A 20,115-nucleotide genomic window follows, 5' to 3' on the forward strand; every position below is an offset into this window, starting at 1 on the left:
GGAGGCTTAGCTCAGGTGCCTCGAGCTTCCCGGAGACGCCTCTGCTCCCCAGGGGTGTTCTCTGTCCTGAATACAGAAGGTCCTGGCGCACAGTAGGGACTTAACAGATGCTTCTTCCATCCCCCTTCCCCTCCTACTTCAATTCTCCTTTGGCTTTATTTTCATTTTCTTGTTCCGCCATTTTTCAATCACATTCCACACTTTCTGGCCCATTTCTGATTCTCTTGGCAGTAATCCTGGGGTATTTTGTCATTTCCTTGTCAAACTCATTTTATACATGAAGAACTGAGGCAAACAGTGACTTGGCCAAGGTCACTCAGACAGGAAATGTCTGAGGCCGGATTTGATCTTAGAAGATGTTTCCCAGACTCCAGGGCTGGGGCTCTCACCACTGCCCCACCCCTGCCCCTTCTTCCTTCAGTTCTGTGCATGTTCCATCTCCCCCAGGGGAATGTAACCCAGAGGGTGAGGGCTGTCACTCTTACTCGGTGTCTAATAAATGTGTGAGGGGGGATCGAAGGCCTCTCCAGCTTTGGGGGATACACAGAAGGAATGTCCCAGCCTGAGGAGGCCTCCAGGGCTGGGGAGCGGCTAGAACGAGCCCACGTCCCAGGGAGTCCCCAGACCCTTGGAAACGTGAGTGTGCGGGGAAAGTCCTGGCGCCTCGGGCCTGCTCTCCCGCGCTGCAATAGTAACTGCCCTGTATAAAGTGCCCACTATGTGCCAGGTCCCGCGCTGAGCCATGGGCAGATATTAACTCATTTACTACTAATACTAATAACGACTGTTTATGCAGCACATCCTGTGAGCCAGGCCCTGGGCTAAGGGCTGCACAAGTGCCTCATTGGACCTCACTGCACCCCCAGGAGTTAGGTGCTATTATTACCCCATTTTACATCTGGGAAAACTGAGGCAATCAAAGGGGTTTCCCAGGCTCCCACAGGCAGCTGGTGCCTAAGGCTGCAGGGAAGATGGGCCTGCAGGTGTCTCTGTTCTAGTGGTTGGAGAGTGGAAATCTGTCATCAAAATCCTGGACTGAGGAACCTCTGAGGTTCCTTTCATCTCTAACTGATGGATGTAATAATCCTCCATAAAGAGTGAGACCCACCAGCAGAGGAAAACTATGAGCACTGGACTTTCTATAATGACTCTTCCAAATGGATGACACTGCGCCCTGAGCAGGAGACCTGGCTCACATGGACCTGGTGCAGGGACCTGGATGAGCAGCAAGGCTACAATTTTACATTCTTTTAGGGAAATTGCCCTCTCTGAAGGATTTAGTAAATCTTGTGACCTACAATAGAATATTTCAGGAGGTTTCTTCATCACGGGTGATTGATTGAATTCAGGTCACAAAACTATTTTCCTACAAAAGGCACGTCTGGGATGGAGCCTGACGTGGAACAAGGGAAAGAGAGGTCAAAATATAATTTCGCACTTATGATTTCCCCTGGACGCAGGGACTCAGCTGGAGATGCCGCAGGCAGTCTGGTCCCCGGAATTCTTCTGAGACTGAGACTTCTCTGTGGAAACTGGAATAAGAGGAATGGAGCCCATCATTATCTAAAAATAAATGTACCAGGAGACAGAGAGAAAGTACATAACGGTCACTCATCTCGCACCATTGTCCTTGTCCTGCACATGGACCTGGCTAATGTCCCTCTGTTTCCTCCAGTGTGACTTGGAGATCAGATCCCGGGCTTCTGTAGAGAGACGGGTAGTGGCTGGTGTGGAAAAGTCCCTCCTCAGTCCCTGACTCAAGCAGCTGACTCGGCTGTAGCATGAGCAGTCGCTCCACTTCCTCGGAGCTAAAGCTCTGGTTACTGTTCAGGGGGATGTGGCCCTGCATTGTGAGAAGCATTTCTCACCTCGTTCCTTCCTTTGCTCTGTGTCTGTTGCTGCAGCTTCCAGGCTCTGGGCAGTTTTGCTACGAAGACCTTCACCCCATGGGTTACTTCCCTGGAGATGTAGAGATTGGCTTGTTTATACCCCTCTGTTCACCTGAAGTGAGCAACACAACAGGAGCAGCACGGTTTCGGAGTTTTCCTAAAAAGGCTTGTAGGGCTTTTGGGTGAGTGTCTCTTTCTGTCTGTGCTCATTTCCACAGCGAGGATGCAGGAAAAGTCCTCATTGCTCAGTCTGAGTCGGGGCGCTCCCCCTCTCCCTGTCTCTTACTGTCTGTATCTTCTTGGCAGCTTTCATTCTGTCTCCTTAACTTCAGAGTTGAAGAAAGAAAACCTCTCTCCCCTCCTTTCCCTTCCCATTCCCCATCAAACAGGCCGTGCCCAGGCTTCTCCCTCCCTACCAGGCTCAGTCTCTTGCCTCCCTCCCCTCCCGGCCATCCTGACTTCATATAATAGTGAAGGGTTAATGGCCCGAGGCAGCAGAAGTGCTTGGGCCCCTGCTGCCTTTCTATCCTAGGTCAGATTCATTGCTGAGTGTACAGAACCTGAGCAAGGGGAAATCTGCCCCATTCCCAGGAAGGGAAGCTGTGTCTCCTCCCCAGCTTTGCCTATCTGACAACAAGAGAGCAGCCCTTGTTAGGAAGCCATGGGACCCCTTCATCAGGATATTTAGGGTTGGGGAAAATTCTATTCCTCCCACTTCATTTATGAGGGGGAAATACAATCTTATGGTTACTCCTCCCTGTGGGTAAGTGAATTTATCATTATTTTCTATTGTTTTTTGTACGAAGTAATGTGATAACAAAACTTAGCCTGTCCCAGCTTAGGGAATCTCAAAGGCACTGAGTACGTTGGGACTGATGGAGCCTGGAACTGAGGGCTGGGAAATTTGACTTTATTTGGGAAAGGCAGAATTGTGCAGGATGGAGCGCTAGCAAGTTATTAGACTAGCAAATGGCTTTAGGAAATGCCTGTTCCCTCTCAGTGATGTCTGGAGAATTCTGTTTTCTCCAGGTGTGAGAGGGGCTGCTTTTAATTTCTCAGGCTAACTCTTCCTTAACTGCATGAACCCGGGACAGGTGCGTGTGTGTTACTTCCTGGGACTTGGACAAGGCATCCTGACCTTCCTGATGCTGCCTAGGTCTTACTTTTATGCATTGTCACTATCTACCCTCTTTGCAAATCCTTCCTTTACATGGCAGGATCTCAGCATATACCAATGCAACACTCATGTGTAACACTTCCTAAGTCTGCACTGTAGCAAAAAAAAATTCAGGCTCCTCCACTAATTTCTGGATCATTTTCCTCTGTTACATCAGGGGAGAAAACTCGTTGTAGCCTTGTGTCATTATTTAATCCCTCTGGATTCATTTTTATTTATACTTTTCTTTGTAGTTACAAATAGAAATTCTCTATGAATCAATATTCATAAATTATAAATATTGTATAAGAATTGTGTATATTTTTGTTTAAGAAACAAGGCCATTAAATGATATAAATTATTGGTTATTTTTTAATGCTTTAGTATGCTTCTTTTTATTCTATTTGTTGATCATCATCGAGGAAAAGTAGGAAGTTTGACCTAGAGGGAGAAGTGTCACCAACCATTTTGAAACATTAAATAACAATCCTGTCCTAAATCAAATGCCCTTTTATGTTTTGTGAATTATTTGTTTTACCTTGAGAACTGCCTCCCATGCAGAAGGCAAGGCCTCTATATTGATGCAAATTGAATATGAGTGAGTATAATGTGACAGCACCTTATTACTTCCTTCCATTATACTCTCAGGCTTCTAGAGTCAACAACTATCCATGTCTTCTTGTGGAATGAGTGAATGGCTCAAGCAAGCAGTTACCTGAGGACAGAAAGCCAATAGTCCTCACACTTTCAGAAATTGCAAAAAGAAAAGAATAGTGGAACAATGTGTATGGATAGAGGCTAGTGTGAATTCAAATGGAAGGAGCTAAACAGCTATTGCAGTGCTTAGTTTTGACTAAGTGATGGGAAGGTCCCTCTTCTGAAATGAATTCTATGTGAAGGTTGTTTTAATGTTCTGTAACCTTTACCATTAATTCACTAGATGTAATGACAAGAATTACCAGCAATACCTCATGCCTAACTTCACTCTACGTGAGATTAACAGGAATCCCAATCTGTTGCCCAACATTTCCCTGGGATGCCTTATATACACCTGCTATTCCGGTGAAGAAAGGACCTTGGAGAGCTACCTGTGGTGGCTGTCTGGAACAGACCAGATCATCCCTAATTACAACTGCAGAGAGCGAGGAAAGGTTGTGGCTGTCATTGGAGGAGCCACGTCAGCTCTCTCTATTGAAATGGGGACCCTGCTTGACCTCTACCATGTACCCCAGGTGAATGAAAAGGAACCTAATACATTCTCTGTTCCATGCAGCGTAGTATCCACCACAGTAGTGTTGGTGGCAGATATAGTCGGAGCAGCAGCAGTCAAATAAAATGCATGTATGTATACCATTAAAAAAATTTTAAAGGCTTTTCATATGCATTTCTTTTGATCTTCACAACAAACTCATCATGAAGGCATTCTTGTAACTCTTATTTATAGTGGAGGCTCCTGTGACTGAGAAAAGTTAAATTGTTATCATGCAGCTAATGATTAACTGGGATACTAATTAATCTAGGTTTTTTTAAGATCAGTTGAACTCTAGTGACTGAACGAAGTCACTGTCTTCATCCTCAGGGAAAATGAACAACTCCTAGAACATTAAACCTATTGCAAGCCGAGAAGCCATTTAGCTTTCATCCCAAGAAAGGACCTGAAAGCAAAACTGGTTGTACTTTCCCATTATACAAATAAGTTCAATAATGATTGGAGAAGTTGAAGTGTTTACTCAAGGCTACACAATTCACTGTTGGAAGAGAACTGATTAGATCTTGTCATTCTTGACTTTAAGTTGAATGATCTTTCAGGCTTTTACATCTCATTCTAGGAGCTTCATTTCTCATAATCACTTAGTCTCTTCCTTTTAGTCCAGAATTTATTGAGATGAGAATTATTTATAAAAGGAAACTGAGCACGAGCACTGATGTATAAGGTGCTTCTTTGAGGGAGCACTGGGAAGCCTGTCCACACAACTGCCCAAAGAACTCCATAAGTACATTTATGAATGTACAAGAGTTTGAGAACATTTCTGACATTGTTCTCAAGGAGGAAACTAACAATTAATGGGCACAGAAGGAAGGCACAAACATAGGGTACAAGGAACGACGTTTCAGAAAGCACCTCATCTTTTCAAAACTGCAAAGAGAGGTCTCTGAGCACTGCAGTTTAAGCCGGCTGCTTAGTGAACTTTGTCACTGATCTGTCAGAGGAGTGACTGCTTTGTGTGTTCAGAAGCAAGAAGAAAATTAGGGATGATTTCGTGGAAGAGAAACAATGAAAATTTAGATTGTGTCATTGAAAGGAAATGGAGGTCAGTTTGGAATATGGAACTATGCATATAAAAAGGTGAAGGACTGGAAGCCTCTCTCCATTTATATCCACATTTCTTATTTTAAACCTCTGCTGATTAAAGCCAACATTAGTTAACTATAATTTCTTTCATATTCAATATTTCGGATTCAGTATTTAAGTCCTTTGGAGAAAAACAAATTGGGAACTTTATCCTGTCACTAACATTGAAATTATAAATAGTCCTGACCATATACTTGGAAAATAGTAAAAACAAAAACTTACAAGCTCAAAGAACATAGGAATTAACTCTAGATGTCCTTGTGGAAACATGACTGAATTCTCTAATTGAGGGAATCATGAGAAAGGGTACATCTAGCATCTTTGTTGCCAGATAATATAATAGCAGGAAGTCTGGTCTAGAGAAGAGGTAACCTGTTCCATCTGGGATTATTTTTCCTTGATCCTGATCAGAGAGAACATGGCAGGCTAAGTTGAATAAGTCTCCTTTGCCCAAGGGGTAGATTCTTTCCTACTGTGATATGTGGGTATATATCTGGCTGGGTATATATCTGGCCCTCCGATCTGAAACAATATTTCTCATAGATGATTCGAATTTTTATGAGCCCTCTAATGAAGTCCATGAATATCTGGTTTTTTGTCAATGAGATAAATGTTCTCCCCAAAGATTGTGATAATGATTAACCAATTTCGGGGCAGACGTTCTGATGTCTCTTGGAGTGAAACAATACACTTCAAGAGATAAATGGAGAGACTTTCAGAGAGAATTATCATCTATGACAAACTTGACAATAAAATCTAAAACTTCCTTCTAACAATAAATATGTCCATTTGAGTAAGCGTGTTTTACTTTAGTTCCCTCAGCAGCAGCATGCACCTGCTCATCCATTTTTTTTTCTCATCCAGATAACTTATGGTGCATTTGATCCCAGTCTTGCTGACAAAGTCCAGTTTCCTTCCCTCTATCAGATGGCCCACAAATCCTCTTCTCTTCACCGAGGTATTGTCCGCTTATTGGTCTATTTTCAGTGGAACTGGATAGGTCTGATTGTTTCAGATGATATGAGAGGTGAGGAATTCCTCAGGGCAATGAGAGAGGAAATGAAGAAGAATACAGTTTGTATGTCCTTCACAGAGAAGATCCCTCTCAGTGACCAAAAAAAAGGGGAGACTTCTGAGGCCTTAAAGTCCAGGATCCTTACTTCAGAAGTCAAAGTCATTGTCATCCATCCTGACACAGATTCACTTACATTAGTGGAAATCCCACGAGATTTTTTATTCCGAACCAAGAAAGTATGGATTGTCACATCTCATTCAGACATTACAACGAGAGCTGTGTACAATTATGGTCTCATGTTCCCTACTACTCTATTCTTTTCACACTTGACTACTCCAGTCCCTGGGTTTGAGAGTTTTATGAAGGAGCTTATAGATCCTATAATCCTGAGGGATACTATTCTTAAAGTACATAGGCCATCACCTTTGAAATGCTCAGATCAACCATATATCCCAAAGCAAGATTTATATTTACCAAATGCCTCCATGAAATATTTACCTTTTTACCGTGTGGACATGACAACATCTGCCTTGAGTTACAACATCTACAATGCTTTATATGCTGTGGCATGGGCTCTCCATGAAATAGTGATGAAAAGGTCCGAGAAAAGATCCTTGGGGAATGAAGAATCTGTATTGCCTCATTCATGGCAGGTAATATGGAAAGTGTGGTGCCTTTTTAATGATGATTTTTTGAGTATGCATTTTAGCAAGAAGTGGGACATGGGAGACATTGAAGACTTTTCAATTTCTAAAATGATTCTGATTGTATATTTCTCAATGGTTTTATTGTTGGTTTCCAATGTTTGTCAAATTGCATATAAAGTTAAAAATAAATTTCCTTCCTAGAGTTTTAGAGGTCTAAATGATGTTGGGTTTCATATTTCTTATTCAGCTCTGGATTTTTTTTATTATAATTTGAAGGCCCTTTATTTCATTAGGAACCCATTTTTTTCCTGAAGGACTGAACTCAGGTTTTCATGGTAGATGATCCTTACTTGTAAGCCAGATCTTTTTTTCTCCAAATTGGCCTATTCTAAGCACTCTGGTTTTTCAATTAAGAAGGTGAGGAGTCTTTTGTCATCCTGACTGTGGCTCCAATGTATACATTTGTTTCTTTCTGCATGCTTGCACTATTTTCTCCTTCACCTTGGGGGCATAGAATTGGGCTAAAATATCCCTGGTGACTTCCTCTGGGAATCTTTTTCAGTAGATGATCTGTGGCTTCTTTCATACTCTATTTTACCTTCATATTCCAGAATGCAGGAGAAATTTACTTGATACTTTCTTGAATGATAAAATTCATTTTCTTTTTGATTGTAGAACTCGTGTAGTCTCATAATGTTAAATGCTCTCCCTTTTATCTGTTTTCCAGGGCAGCATTTTCCATTATGATATTATTTTCCATTCTTTTTTCTTTTGGCTATTTTTTTTCCGCAAAGTGTCATTACTTTCTGCCTTCTTAGTTCTAATTTTTAAGGAAATATTCTCCTTAATGGGCCTCTATATTTACTGCTCAACTTATGCAATTCTGATTTTTAAGGCATTTTTCTCCTCTATGTCTTTTTCTGCTTCCTTTTACATCTCGCTCATTTCTCTTCATCATTTTTTCTCTATCTCCCTTTTGAAAATTTTGAGATTTCATTTTGAACTCTTCTGTGGCTTTAGACCAATTCTTACTTAGGTTGTGGATTTTGGATAAAGGAATTTTGACTTGGTTATTTTCTTCTTAGTGTGGATTTTTCATCTTCCTGTCCATTACAGTAATTTTCTATGATCAGAACCATTTTCTGTTGTTTACCAGTTTCCCCAGGCTGTTGTTTGACTTTACCTGTTTATTAGAGTAATACCCTCTTTCCAAGATAAAGGGGCCAATATCCCAAAGTTGAGGAATTTTATACAGCTCTTTTAAGAGATTCTTCTAGGGACGTGGAAGTTTCATTTCTTCCAAGGTTGACTGATCTTAGAAGAAATGCGTTTATTAAAGTCCTGGCCTCTATTCTGTTCTGTGAGTTACCACAAGCATTTTTCCTGCCCTGCAACTGTGAGGAGATCCATATTCCGCTGTTGCTAAATGTTGTCTTGTGCTAGTTCTCTTCCTTACCCTCACACTGTGAACCAGAAAGATGCAGTCCATCTGGGTACTGGCAAAGCCACCGAGTCCTATCTCGGGGCTTTTTTCAATAGTTTTTTTTTTACTTTCTATATTATTAATGTCTCCTTTTAATTTTAGAATTTGAAGTTTAGTAATGATTGGGGGTTTTAATTTGGTCTTTTTCTAGCTTTTTAAGTTGCAGGCCCAATTCATTGATCTTCTCTTTTTCTATTTTATTCAAGTAAGCCTCTAAGGATATAAAATTTCCCCTTATTACCGCTTTAGCTGCATCCCATAAATTTTGGTATGATGTTTCACCGTTGTCATTATCTTGAGTGAAATTATTAATTGTGTCTATAATTTGCTGTTTCACCCAATCATTCTTTAAGATGAGATTATTTAGTTTCCAATTACTTTTTGGTCTATTTACACCTAACTTTTTGTTGAATGTAGTTTTTCTTGCATTGTGATCTGAAAAGAAAGCATTTACTATTTCTGCCTTCCTGCATTTAATTTTGAGGTCTTTATGTCCTAATATATGGTCAATTTTTGTGTAGGTTCCATGAACTGCTGAGGAGAAAGTATACTCCTTTCTGTCACCATTCAGTTTTCTCCAGAGATCTATCATACCTAATTTTTCTAATATTCTATTTACCTCTTTAATTTCTTTCTTAGTCTCAGGGCTTTAAAAGTGACCCTTGTAATACCTTCTAACAAGCTCTTCAACCCTCTTAACATCCGTGTTCCAAGCGCTCCTCCAAAGGCTGCCACGGCTGCTGTTTCTTCAGGTGCTATAGAGTCAATGGCTGCTGTATTGAGCTCCTGCTTTACACCGAGTGCTTTGAATGTCATGCAAATGGTTTGATAGTTTATTCTGGAGATGAGAGAAGACCACTGGAGGATGGGAGAGCGACGGTCTGGCCTGCACTTCAGAACCGTCCCTTCCAAGGCAGGAGGGAGGGCAGAACAGGAGAGGTTTAAGACAGAGGCACCCACTAGGAGGCTATTGCAATAATCCGGGTATGGAGTCATGAGGATGTTCCAGGAGCAGAGAAAAGGAGGGGAACATATTAGAGAGATGCTGAAAGCAGACCATGGCGATAAATGAAATAAAGGGGGTGAGAAACAATGAGGACTCGAGTGTGAAAGTGAAACTACAAACCTAGGAGATGCAGGCAACCCTGCGGGTGTCCCAGAAGAAACTCAGATTTGATCCTAACTGAAAATAAGAGCACAAGACTCCATAAATTCTCCTGTACAATTGCCTTTCCCTCAGGTACCGCTCACTGATGAGCATTTCTCCTCTTTTTCAGCTGCACTCCTACCTGAAGAACACCCAGTTTGAGAACGTTGTTGGTGAGCAGGTGTTTGTGGATGAGAACAGACGCACAGAAGCTCACTATGCCATTATGAACTATATATACTTCAATTTTTACAATGATCATCTTCTGTATGTGGGGGACTTTATCCCAGAAGCTCAGCTCAGTCAAGAGTTTACAATTTGTGCAGATGTCATCGTGTGGGACCCGTGGAGTTCAGAGGTCAGATTCATTTTTATTGTTCTTTTATTCTCCTGAACAGGAAAAATCCTTGACCCGTGTGGTGTACTTTCCATTACTGACAGGTGCAGCTGGGTGGAAAAATGGCTAGACTCTAAGCCCTGGTTCCGTTTCACTTGTTATAAGCTCATACATGTCTCCCCTGTTTTCTCTTTAGCAATCCTCTTTATTGTTTCTTACATCACTATAATACTTTATTATATTTATACACATCTACATAGGTATATTGTTAAACACACAGAGAAATCTTGTTGCATATATACATACATATGTAAATTTATATCTATGTATAGACGCAAAGAGGCTCACTATGCCCTTATGAACTATATATGTAGTTCAACAAATCTTCAATTTATAGATACCATTTCATATTCCCAGTCTTTATCATTTCCAATGAAGGCTTAAATATATTTTAATTTGTATTTGTTTTCAACTTAAGTAGGAAAGAATGAAAAAACCTTTAGCTTGTATGCAGCTGAACATAGAGGATTCAATATATAACCGCGACTTTCCATTTCACATTGCTTACTTTTTTCCTAAAAAATGTGTCTGTGTATCTGTGTGTGTGTGTGTGTGTGCGTGCGTGTGTGTGTGTGTGTGTGTGTGTGTGTAAAACACAAGTATCCATGTTCTATCTCTCTTTCGAGGTAAATTGTTTATACTTGCATCTGTTCTTTGTAATTGATTTGAGAAGTTATAGCATGCAAAATGACTTAGATTTCAAAAATGTTCTTGGAAAACCATCACTGTTACTGGGCACAATATTTTCTTAGTTCAACTCATTTTACTTTTTGTTCTTTCATATAACTTTTACCCCGTTTTTTCTAAAATCAACCAGGTCTTCATTTCTAATAGCACAACACTATTCTCTCACTGTTATATACACCACATCTTGTTCAGTCACAGTGGATAGAGCCCCAACCCTGGAGCCAGGGGGAGCTGAGTTTACGTCCAGTCTGAGTCACTGAACACTGCCTCGATGTTTGACCCTGAGCAAGTCACTTAATCCCAATTCACACACACACACACACACACACTCACTCACACACACTCTCATACACACACACACACACACACACACACACACACACACACACACTCACAACAAAGTAAGACCAAAGTCTATTAGAAGTCTCTTGTATCATCTCATTGTTGAAATGAAACAAGTCCATCACAGCTGATCATCATATAACCTTATTACTTTGTAAAATTTTCTCTGGGTTCTGTTAATTATTATTAATATTATTTCTTTATCTCTGGTACTCCTCAGGAAGGTTTTGTTTTCTTCCTTATCTCTTTAAATTGTAGCTATTTTTGGTTTTACTTGGTCTAGAATCAGGATCACTACTCCTGCTTTTTTTTTTTTACTTCAGCTGAAGAATAATATATTCTGTTCTATTTTTTGCCTTTAATCTGTATGGATTTGCTTCACATTCGTTTGTTTCAAACAACCTATTGAAGATTCTGGCTTTTAATCCATTCTGCCCTCTACTTCTCTTTTCTGGGAGTGCTCATCAGATTCATATTCATACTTAAGATTACTAACTCTGTATGTCCCAGTGATCTATGTTTTCTACATTATACATTTCTCTCTCCCTTCACCCTTTCCTTTCTCGCCACTCTTTTGCTTCTGATCCTCACATCCCTCAATCTGTTTTCACCCTTTTGAGTCACTTCCCATTTACTTTATCTATATCCTTTCTACTTCTGCCTTCCCTTCTATTAGCTTTCCTTTTTTTTCCTTCTACTTCTTTAGACAGTGAAAAAAAATTCAGTATCTAATAAAATATTTAGTATATTCCCCATGAGCCAAAACTCAAAAGATTAAGAGTCCCTAATGCTCATACCTCTCCCTTCTTTCCCTATAATGTAATAGGTCATGTGTGTCTCCTTGCATGATGTCATATAACTTATTTTACTTCTCCTTTTTCTTCTCCCCATGCAATTATTTTCCACCTTTCATTTCTTTGTTTTCATCAAATTGATGCTAAGTTATTCCTACACCTTCTGCTTAGGTACAATTTCCTTCTTTTTGTCCTGATTTAACTTTTGCTGATACTCTTCACTCTTGTATTTGAAATTCACATTTTAGTTATACCTTTGGTCTTTTCATTAGAAAAGATTGAAAATTTCCTATTTTATTAAATATCGAATTTCCCTTCAGCAAGATAATGCTTCATTTTTCTGAGTAGCTGATTTTTGATTGTCTACAAACTTTTACCTCCCGCGATGCTTTAATGTAGTAGTTTTTAATCCTGGGTGATACTAATGGGCAGGCCTCAATTTTTGCTTCTGTTTCTGTATTCTTGCAGAATTGTCCCCTTGATTATGGAACTAGTTGCAATATTCCTTGGAGGTTTCATTTTAGGTCACTTTAAGGAATTAATTTGTGGATTCTTTCAATAAATTTTACCTTCTGCTGCTCAAATATCAGGACAGTTTTCCTTGATGATTTCTTGAAAAATGTTTACTGGGCCTTTTATTGATGATAGTTTTCAGAACATCCACTAATTACTATTTTGTCACTCCTGGTTTTGGTTTCCACATCATTTGTTTCTCCAATGAAATATTTTATATTTTAGTCAAATTTTTCACTTTTAAATTTTATTTCATTGATTCTAGATGTTTAGTTGAGTCATTCATTTCCATTTGTCAAATTCAAAATTTTAGTTCATCACTTTTTTTCTGTGAGTCTTTCACCTCCTTTTGGATTTGGCAAATTGTACTTCAGAAGAATTTTTGTTCTATGGCTTTTTTTTTCATTTCTCCAATTTTATTTTTAGTTGTTATTTTCTTTTTCAATTTCCTCAAATTGATTTTTAAGAAATAATTATCTTTTATATTTTTTCCCATTTTCCCAATTTTGTGTCTGTGTGTGTATGTGTGAGGAGTTGTTTCTTCTAGACATTTGCCTATTTTCAATTCCAAGCTTGGGTTCTTATTCCCAAATTGTCATAAATTTCCTTCATAATTCTTATTCCTGCAAATTTTTTCTCACATCTCTTTTTTAAGAATTTTTTAAAGCTTTGTCAAGAGAGCTTGACCTGAGTTCATATCCCCTCTGAGATTTGACTCATAGGCATTTTGCCATTGTTATCCTCTTCCAGGCTTCTACTATGATCTTCCCTGACTACATAATATCTCTCTATGGTCAGAGTTTTTGGTGCTCATCTGCTCACTTTTAAAATTTGAGCTCTGTTCCTTGGACACACAAGAGATGGTCTCAAGCTTCTTTTAGAAAAACAAGGGTCTCTTACTATGTGGGGGCAAGGATTCTGCAGACTTTGCCATTGGGCTGCTTGCTGAAGTTCACTGACTCCCAGGTTCTCTTCAGTGTTTGCCCTGGGGGTCTCACAGTAGAACTGCTGATGTGCTGGTTCTCTGGATGAGGACACAGTAGGCACAGTAGCTGTACTTTGGCTAAGAGCCTCTCACTAAATTCCCAATGCTGTACTTCTTCTGGCTATTCCTAGATGTATCTCCCCTCCCTCCCCCCCACTCTGCTGGACCATGATCCACCTGTGCTGTCCTGTCCTGAAGGCATTCCAATATATCTTAAGCTGAAAAATTACATTCCAAATGTTTCTGGGTTCTGTCACTCCAAAACCCAGTCCGGCACTTGATCTGCCAAAAGTGTTATGTTTGGTTTCTCATTGAGTGCACTAATTCCTTCAATTTCTCTTTCATCACTTATTAATGAAGAAACAATACACTACAATATTTCCAGTACAATATTGCATAATAGTGGTGTGAATGGACATGCTTGTTTAACCCTTGATTTTATTAGGAATATTTCTAGGCAATCAAAATTCACATAACTTTGGGAACGGCACTTGCAGAATAATGGCCTTCCCCAAGGAGAAGCTTCAGGGTCTTGTTGAGATATCTCCCACATCTATGACTGAAACAAGGGAAGTCTTCTTCTCTGTAATTATGCAATATATGGACTATCTCATAAAGAACCAGGGTGTGAAATACATTTTTGGGAATGGTTCTGTAGGAGAAGGTTTGTTACTGAGTGTTGCAGAAGAGAGGGTGACAAATGGAAAGAGTAAGTTGGACCATGTGATCATCCATATACACTCCTAATTATGTATCTGTGGAGATGGTTATCAAAGCCAGAATGGCAAAAAAAAAAAAGCTGCGTTTTTCTTCACAAACATAAATAGCTGTCAGTTAAAAATGTTTATTGCATTCCCCTGTCACCATCTTAGATTCCCTCTGCCATATGTAGTCCCAGTTGTCCTGCTGGATTCAGGAAGTTGCCTTTGGAGGGGAAGCCTCCTTGTTGCTTCAGCTGCTCCCCATGCTCAGAAGGAGAAATCTCCAGCCATATGGGTGAGTTACAGCAAGGAGCTCGCTTCTTACCGCCCGTGCTAGTGAAAAAGACTAAGAGGATATTCTTTTGTCTCAATTTTGCAGAAATGTCGCAGTCTCTGTAAATGATTATATGAGTCAGAGAAAGAGCAAAAGTTAGGAACTTTACCCATAAGATAAAGTGTGAAAACAAGGATGCCCATTCTCACCAACATTATGAATCTTTGTACTAGAAATGTTACCTTTAGCAATAAGAGACCAAAGTGAAATTGAAAATTAATGTAAGCAATGAAAAAACTAGTATCACACTTTGCAGGAGATTTGGTATGTTTAGAGAATTCTTGAAAATCAACAAAAACTACTTGAAACATTTTCAACACAATCGGTGGATAGAAACCAAACCCACATATATCACTGCCATTTTCATGTTATAAAAAAAGGCCAGGAATGAGAGGTAGAAAGAAAAATCCCAGATAAGTGTAAACAAGACAAAATATGTGGAAGTCAACTTGCCAAGTCAAAGCCAGGAACTGTACAAACACAATGACATGGTAAATTTTTCCTGCTGCAAAATGAGAAAGATAATAGACAGGAAGAAATTGCTCATCATCTTATTTCTTTGATGAACTGCCATCACTTACCATTTTATTCCTACATAGTTTGCCATGGATATACACAAAGGTAAAGATTAAAAACAATATATACAAGTGTCTCTGCATTTGTATGTATATTTGTAAAATATGTAAGTATATAAGTTTATAGATAAAGGAGTGAGAGAGATGTCTTTGCAAGAAATAGAAAGGGAGAAACAGATAGATGCTGAGAGAAAAAGGCAGAGATAGAGATAGAAAGAAATGAATAGAGAAACAGAAATCGAAACAGAGATGTTGAGCTGGAGAAGGCAAAAGCAAAGAAAGTTACCTGATGGGGGAATTGTATTCCACACATTATAGATTGCAGACTTTTCTCTAACTTACGGGTCTGGTTTCAGCAGAAAATTTACTCAAAACTGACCAAGAGCTGAAAACTAGCAAAGTCTTCAGAGATCATGGTTCATGTCCCATAAGAAACCCAGAGCCATTAGCTGACTCTGTAAGCTCCATAGGAGCCATCCAAATGCTATTACCCCTTTCTACTGATGATCCAGTATTGCCTTTCCCTATTTCATTGTTCTAATGCTTTATGGTATTGAACAACATTGTAACAAAAAAGTCAGACATAGTGAGCAATGCTGAACAAATTGGCCTTTTCCCTCTGACATTTTAATCAACAGACTTGAAAGCAGGGATAGCCCTGGGACTGGACCTGGGACCTGTGGTGAGAGGGAACACCTGCAGCAGGAACCATCTCTACTTAAGAAGGTCAGGTATTTAGCTGGGCCTTGTTTTCTGGGAGATACCAAAACCATTGTGGAGCAGAGTGACTTCCACAACATTAAAAGGGCATCTGCCCTTTCATGGCCATCACCTGTTTTCATCACACGGCACATGGAGTGACATCAGCTCAGCTCAGGAGGTTAAGAAATGAGACATGGGATAAGGAAATCACCACGTGGCTTCACAGGACTTGTGGGTCAACACTACATCCCAAGCTCCAAGCAGAATGGATGCTGCCATGGCTTATTCAATAGCATTGCATTTGAGTCTGGCCTTACATGGTTTTGAATCCAAGAGAGAGGGGAAAACAGGAAACCAGAGAAAAGGCTGCTTCTGTGAGAAGATCCTACAATTACAAAATTTAGATGATCCCTTAATCTCATCTGCTGCCTTAGTGGGGCACACATGGGTCTCTCCCCTGCAATGAGGGCAAACTCTTGTGATCATGATAAAAATTGTAAAAACCATTTAAATAGAGGCTCAATTATGTGCTACATATGTTCTTTCTCCTGTGATGCTCATAATAATCTTATGAATATGGTGTGATTATTATCCTTATTTCCCTGAAAAGAAAAAAAAAGACAGACCAAAGCATATTATTTACCCAGATACATAACAACTGTGTTTCTGAGGCAGGGTGTAAACTCTGACTTTCTTGACTTCAAGTCCTATTCATATCCAGTAGTCATTTACTTAGTGATAATTCATAGTAAAATTGCAACAGTTGAGGGTAATTTGTGACATAGCTGGCATGTCTCTTTGGGTTTTCACTACAGATGTGTCAGGGGCAATAAAAGATTTGTGAAGATCATAAACAAAGAAGGAGAATCAATGAGGAGAAAATAATAATTTTGAGGCAACAGGGAGACTGCTGATAGAAATCAGGGGCCTAGTGTGTCATTGAAGCATTCGAGATACTAATTTCAGGTCTCATGGACCTGAAAGCTATGGTTAAAATAAGGTCAATCCAATATTCCAAATACTAGTGAAAAACTCCAACTGAGGATCCAAAGAGAACTTTTCTTTAAATTAATTGATGAAATGAAGATATTAATGGGTTATCATTTTCACTATTGAATACATCCTGGAAAGGCTTGATTTCTCTTGGGATTCATAAAAGGAATACTTCCAAAACAAAAGAAACAGGTTTTCTATAAGAAACTTGCCAGCTGTTTAAGAAGTCTTTAATCAGTCAATTAAGAGTCATTTAGTATGAGAAGAACTTGGTCATGAATAAAGGGTTCGAGTGCTAAAAAGGAAGTGAATCCTTCATTCAGGGAGCTTCTATTCCAACAGAGGAGACAAGAATCCACACACTGTCTGTATCTATCAAGGAAATGTTTAAAATTCATATAAATAGGTTGTGGAAAGGTGTAAACAGGGAGCTGCAAAGAATGAGGAGGTATTGAAACAGGCAGCTCTTCAACTTGAGTTGTTGCCCAACACAACACAGAAGTAATCTGGAATATTTGATACGAAGGGGCTCCACTGTCTAAGGTTATTGTCCTTAGTGATTAGGTTAAGAAAAAAGGGTGTCATCCCTTATATAAAAGGAATAAAGAGAACTTGAACCCAAGCCAACAGTGATCAAAGACTTGAATAGATTTGATCTGGCCAGTGTACTGTACCAAGTGACTTACCAGTGATTGTGTCATCCAGTAAAGAGAGAATGGGGTTTTGCATATAGTGGAAGCAGAAGGAATTGCTGCAGATCTCGGGAAGATTTCCTACTGCGGGAATGAAGAGAAATATTTTAATCTAAACTTAAGTCCTTGTTTGTCTCCTGCAGATGCTGAGCAGTGTAAGAAGTGCCCAGAGGATGAGTATCCCAATGAGCAGAGAGATCGCTGCCTCCCCAAGTCTGTGACCTTCCTGGATGTGAATGAACCCTGGGGGACGGCAGTGACAGTTGTAGCTGTTTCACTCTCATTGCTCACGGCCCTGGTTCTGTGGGTCTTTGTGAAGTTCCAAGACACTCCCTTAGTCCAAGCCAATAACAGGAACCTCAGCTACCTGCTCCTCACCTCCCTTTCCTTCTGCTTCCTTTGCTCCTTGCTCTTCCTGGGCCGTCCCACAACTGCTTCCTGCCTTCTCCGACAAACAGTATTTGCAGTTGTGTTCACAGTGGCTATTTCCTCCATTCTGGCCAAAACCATCATAGTAGTTCTGGCTTTCAGGGTGACAGGGCCAGGGAGCAGGATGCGGATGTTCCTTCATCCCAGAGTGCCCTACTGTGTGGTTCTCATCTGCTCCGGAGTCCAAGGGCTTTCCTGTGCCATCTGGTTGGGGACCCATCCCCCCTTTCCAGAAGCAGACACACGCTCTGAATCCAGGCGCATCATCCTCACATGTAACGAGGGCTCCGCCTTTGCATTTTACTGTGTCCTGGGCTACATGGGCTTTCTGGCCCTGGGCAGCTTCACCATAGCCTTCCTGGCCAGGAACCTACCCGATGCCTTCAACGAAACCAAGTACATCACATTCAGCATGTTGGTGTTTTGCAGCGTCTGGGTCTCTTTCCTCCCCACGTATCAGAGCTCCAAAGGGAAAGCCGTGATGATCGTGGAGATCTTCTCCATCTTGGCCTCCAGCACCGGGTTACTGGGCTGCATTTTTATTCCCAAATGTTTTGTGATTCTTCTGACATCATGGGAAAATAACACAAAACAGACCAAGAATCAAAGGAGTTCCAGGAGCAAGAATTCTATTTTTTTTTTAAATTTGATATCTTTGTTTTCCCCTGTTCCATATGAAACAACATTTTTAACTTTTTTTTTAATGCTTTGACTTCCGCATTCTCTCCCTTCTTTTCCAACCCCAGAACCATTGAGATATCACATGTGCAGTTACACAAAATATTTATACAAATGTCTTGTTGAGAAATACATGTGTATCATTCCTTGGATTAATAAAAAGAATCCTTCAAATAATATTTTTACAAACTGTGTGACATCAACAGTTTCATCATAAGACCTTCAGAATAGTTTGGATCACTGTGTTGTTGCAAAAGCAAAGTTACTTGCAGGTGACCACTCCACTCTATTGCTTGACTTTGTGCACATTACATTTCAGTTTGCTCATGTTCATGTCTATCCTTCCAGATTTTTCTGGTCATCATAGTTACAGAATCATCAAAGTATTCCATCCCAATTACATACCACACTTTCTTCAGCGATTCCGCATTTGATGGGAATTCCCTCAATTTCTAATTCTTTCCCCAAGAACAGAGGTCACATCAATATTTTTGTATGGATATTTCCCTTTCCTTTTTTTCTTAATCCCTTTTGGTTTTCAAACCATGTAGTGTTAGTTTTAGGTGGATGAATTTGTCTAACTTTAGTGCCTTTTCAACATATATCATATATTTTAATCAATATCTATTGGGGACTGGCTCATATTTTAGTATATTTCAATCATTTATCTATACGTTTGAGAAAAGCTGGCTGCAGCAAAGAAAGTTGCTTCAAAATGTTGTTCACAATGATTGTTGCTGACTATATATTTCCCCGTTTATTTGCTTTTTTTTTTCAGTTTATCCCTCATGAAAGGGTTTTACTTTTCACCACACAGTTCACAATATTCCCTCTCTTTTCTCACCGTAGCCTCTGCTCTTATTCCTTTACCCCCTACGATCTTGCAAAATAATATAGAATTCTATATCTATGTTGAGTGTGCATGTTATTTCCTCTTAACAGCCAATTCTAATAAGTGTAATATTCACTCTCTCTCCATCCCCTCCTTCCTTCCCCTCTATTAAATACTTTATGTTGCTTTTTTAATAGAAGATAATTTATGCCATCCTCCTTCTCCCTTTCCCTTTCTCCCATTACATTCCAGCAATCCTTTAATTTAATGTAATTTCTTTCATCAAGTATTTTCATATTCATATTCAATTCACACCTATGCACTCTGTTTGTATATACTCCTAACTTCCCTAATAACAGGAAATCTCTCGTGAAATACAAAGATCATCCTCTCATGTAAGAATGTAAACAGATAAAACAGGTTAATTTCCTTATGATTTCCATTTCCTGATTAACTACTTGTGCTTCTCCCGAATTCTGTATTTGAAAGTCAGTTTTTCTGTTCAGCTCTGGTCTTTTCACAACAAATACTTGGAATTCCTCTATTTCCCTGAGCTCCCACGTTTTTTCCTGAATGTTTATCATCAGTTTTACTGGGCAGTTGATTCCTGGTTACAATCCTAGCTCTTTGCTGTATAGAAATTCATATTCCAAATACTCTGATACTTTAAAGAAAAAAGTGACAAAATCTCATGTATCCTGACTGTCTTCTCACTATACTTGAATTCTTTCTTTGAAAATATTTGCAATAATTCCTGTTTACCTAAAAGTT

The 20,115-nt window shown here is 39.6% G+C and overlaps 1 protein-coding gene across 1 annotated transcript; it reads left to right on the forward strand.

Moving 5' to 3' along the window:
- Window positions 1-552: 552 nt before the first annotated feature.
- On the forward strand, window positions 553-19,899 carry LOC127549010 (vomeronasal type-2 receptor 26-like). Its single transcript, XM_051976735.1, has 6 exons — window positions 553-636; window positions 1,905-2,071; window positions 3,986-4,277; window positions 9,821-10,048; window positions 14,281-14,404; window positions 17,549-19,899. Exons 1-6 carry the CDS (start codon window positions 553-555, stop codon window positions 18,544-18,546), a joined length of 1,893 nt encoding a protein of 630 aa, XP_051832695.1. The 3' UTR covers window positions 18,547-19,899.
- The last annotated feature ends 216 nt before the right edge of the window (window positions 19,900-20,115 follow it).

This window comes from Antechinus flavipes, chromosome 1 (genome assembly GCF_016432865.1).
Source record: "Antechinus flavipes isolate AdamAnt ecotype Samford, QLD, Australia chromosome 1, AdamAnt_v2, whole genome shotgun sequence".
In the NCBI taxonomy this organism is placed as follows: domain Eukaryota; kingdom Metazoa; phylum Chordata; class Mammalia; order Dasyuromorphia; family Dasyuridae; genus Antechinus; species Antechinus flavipes.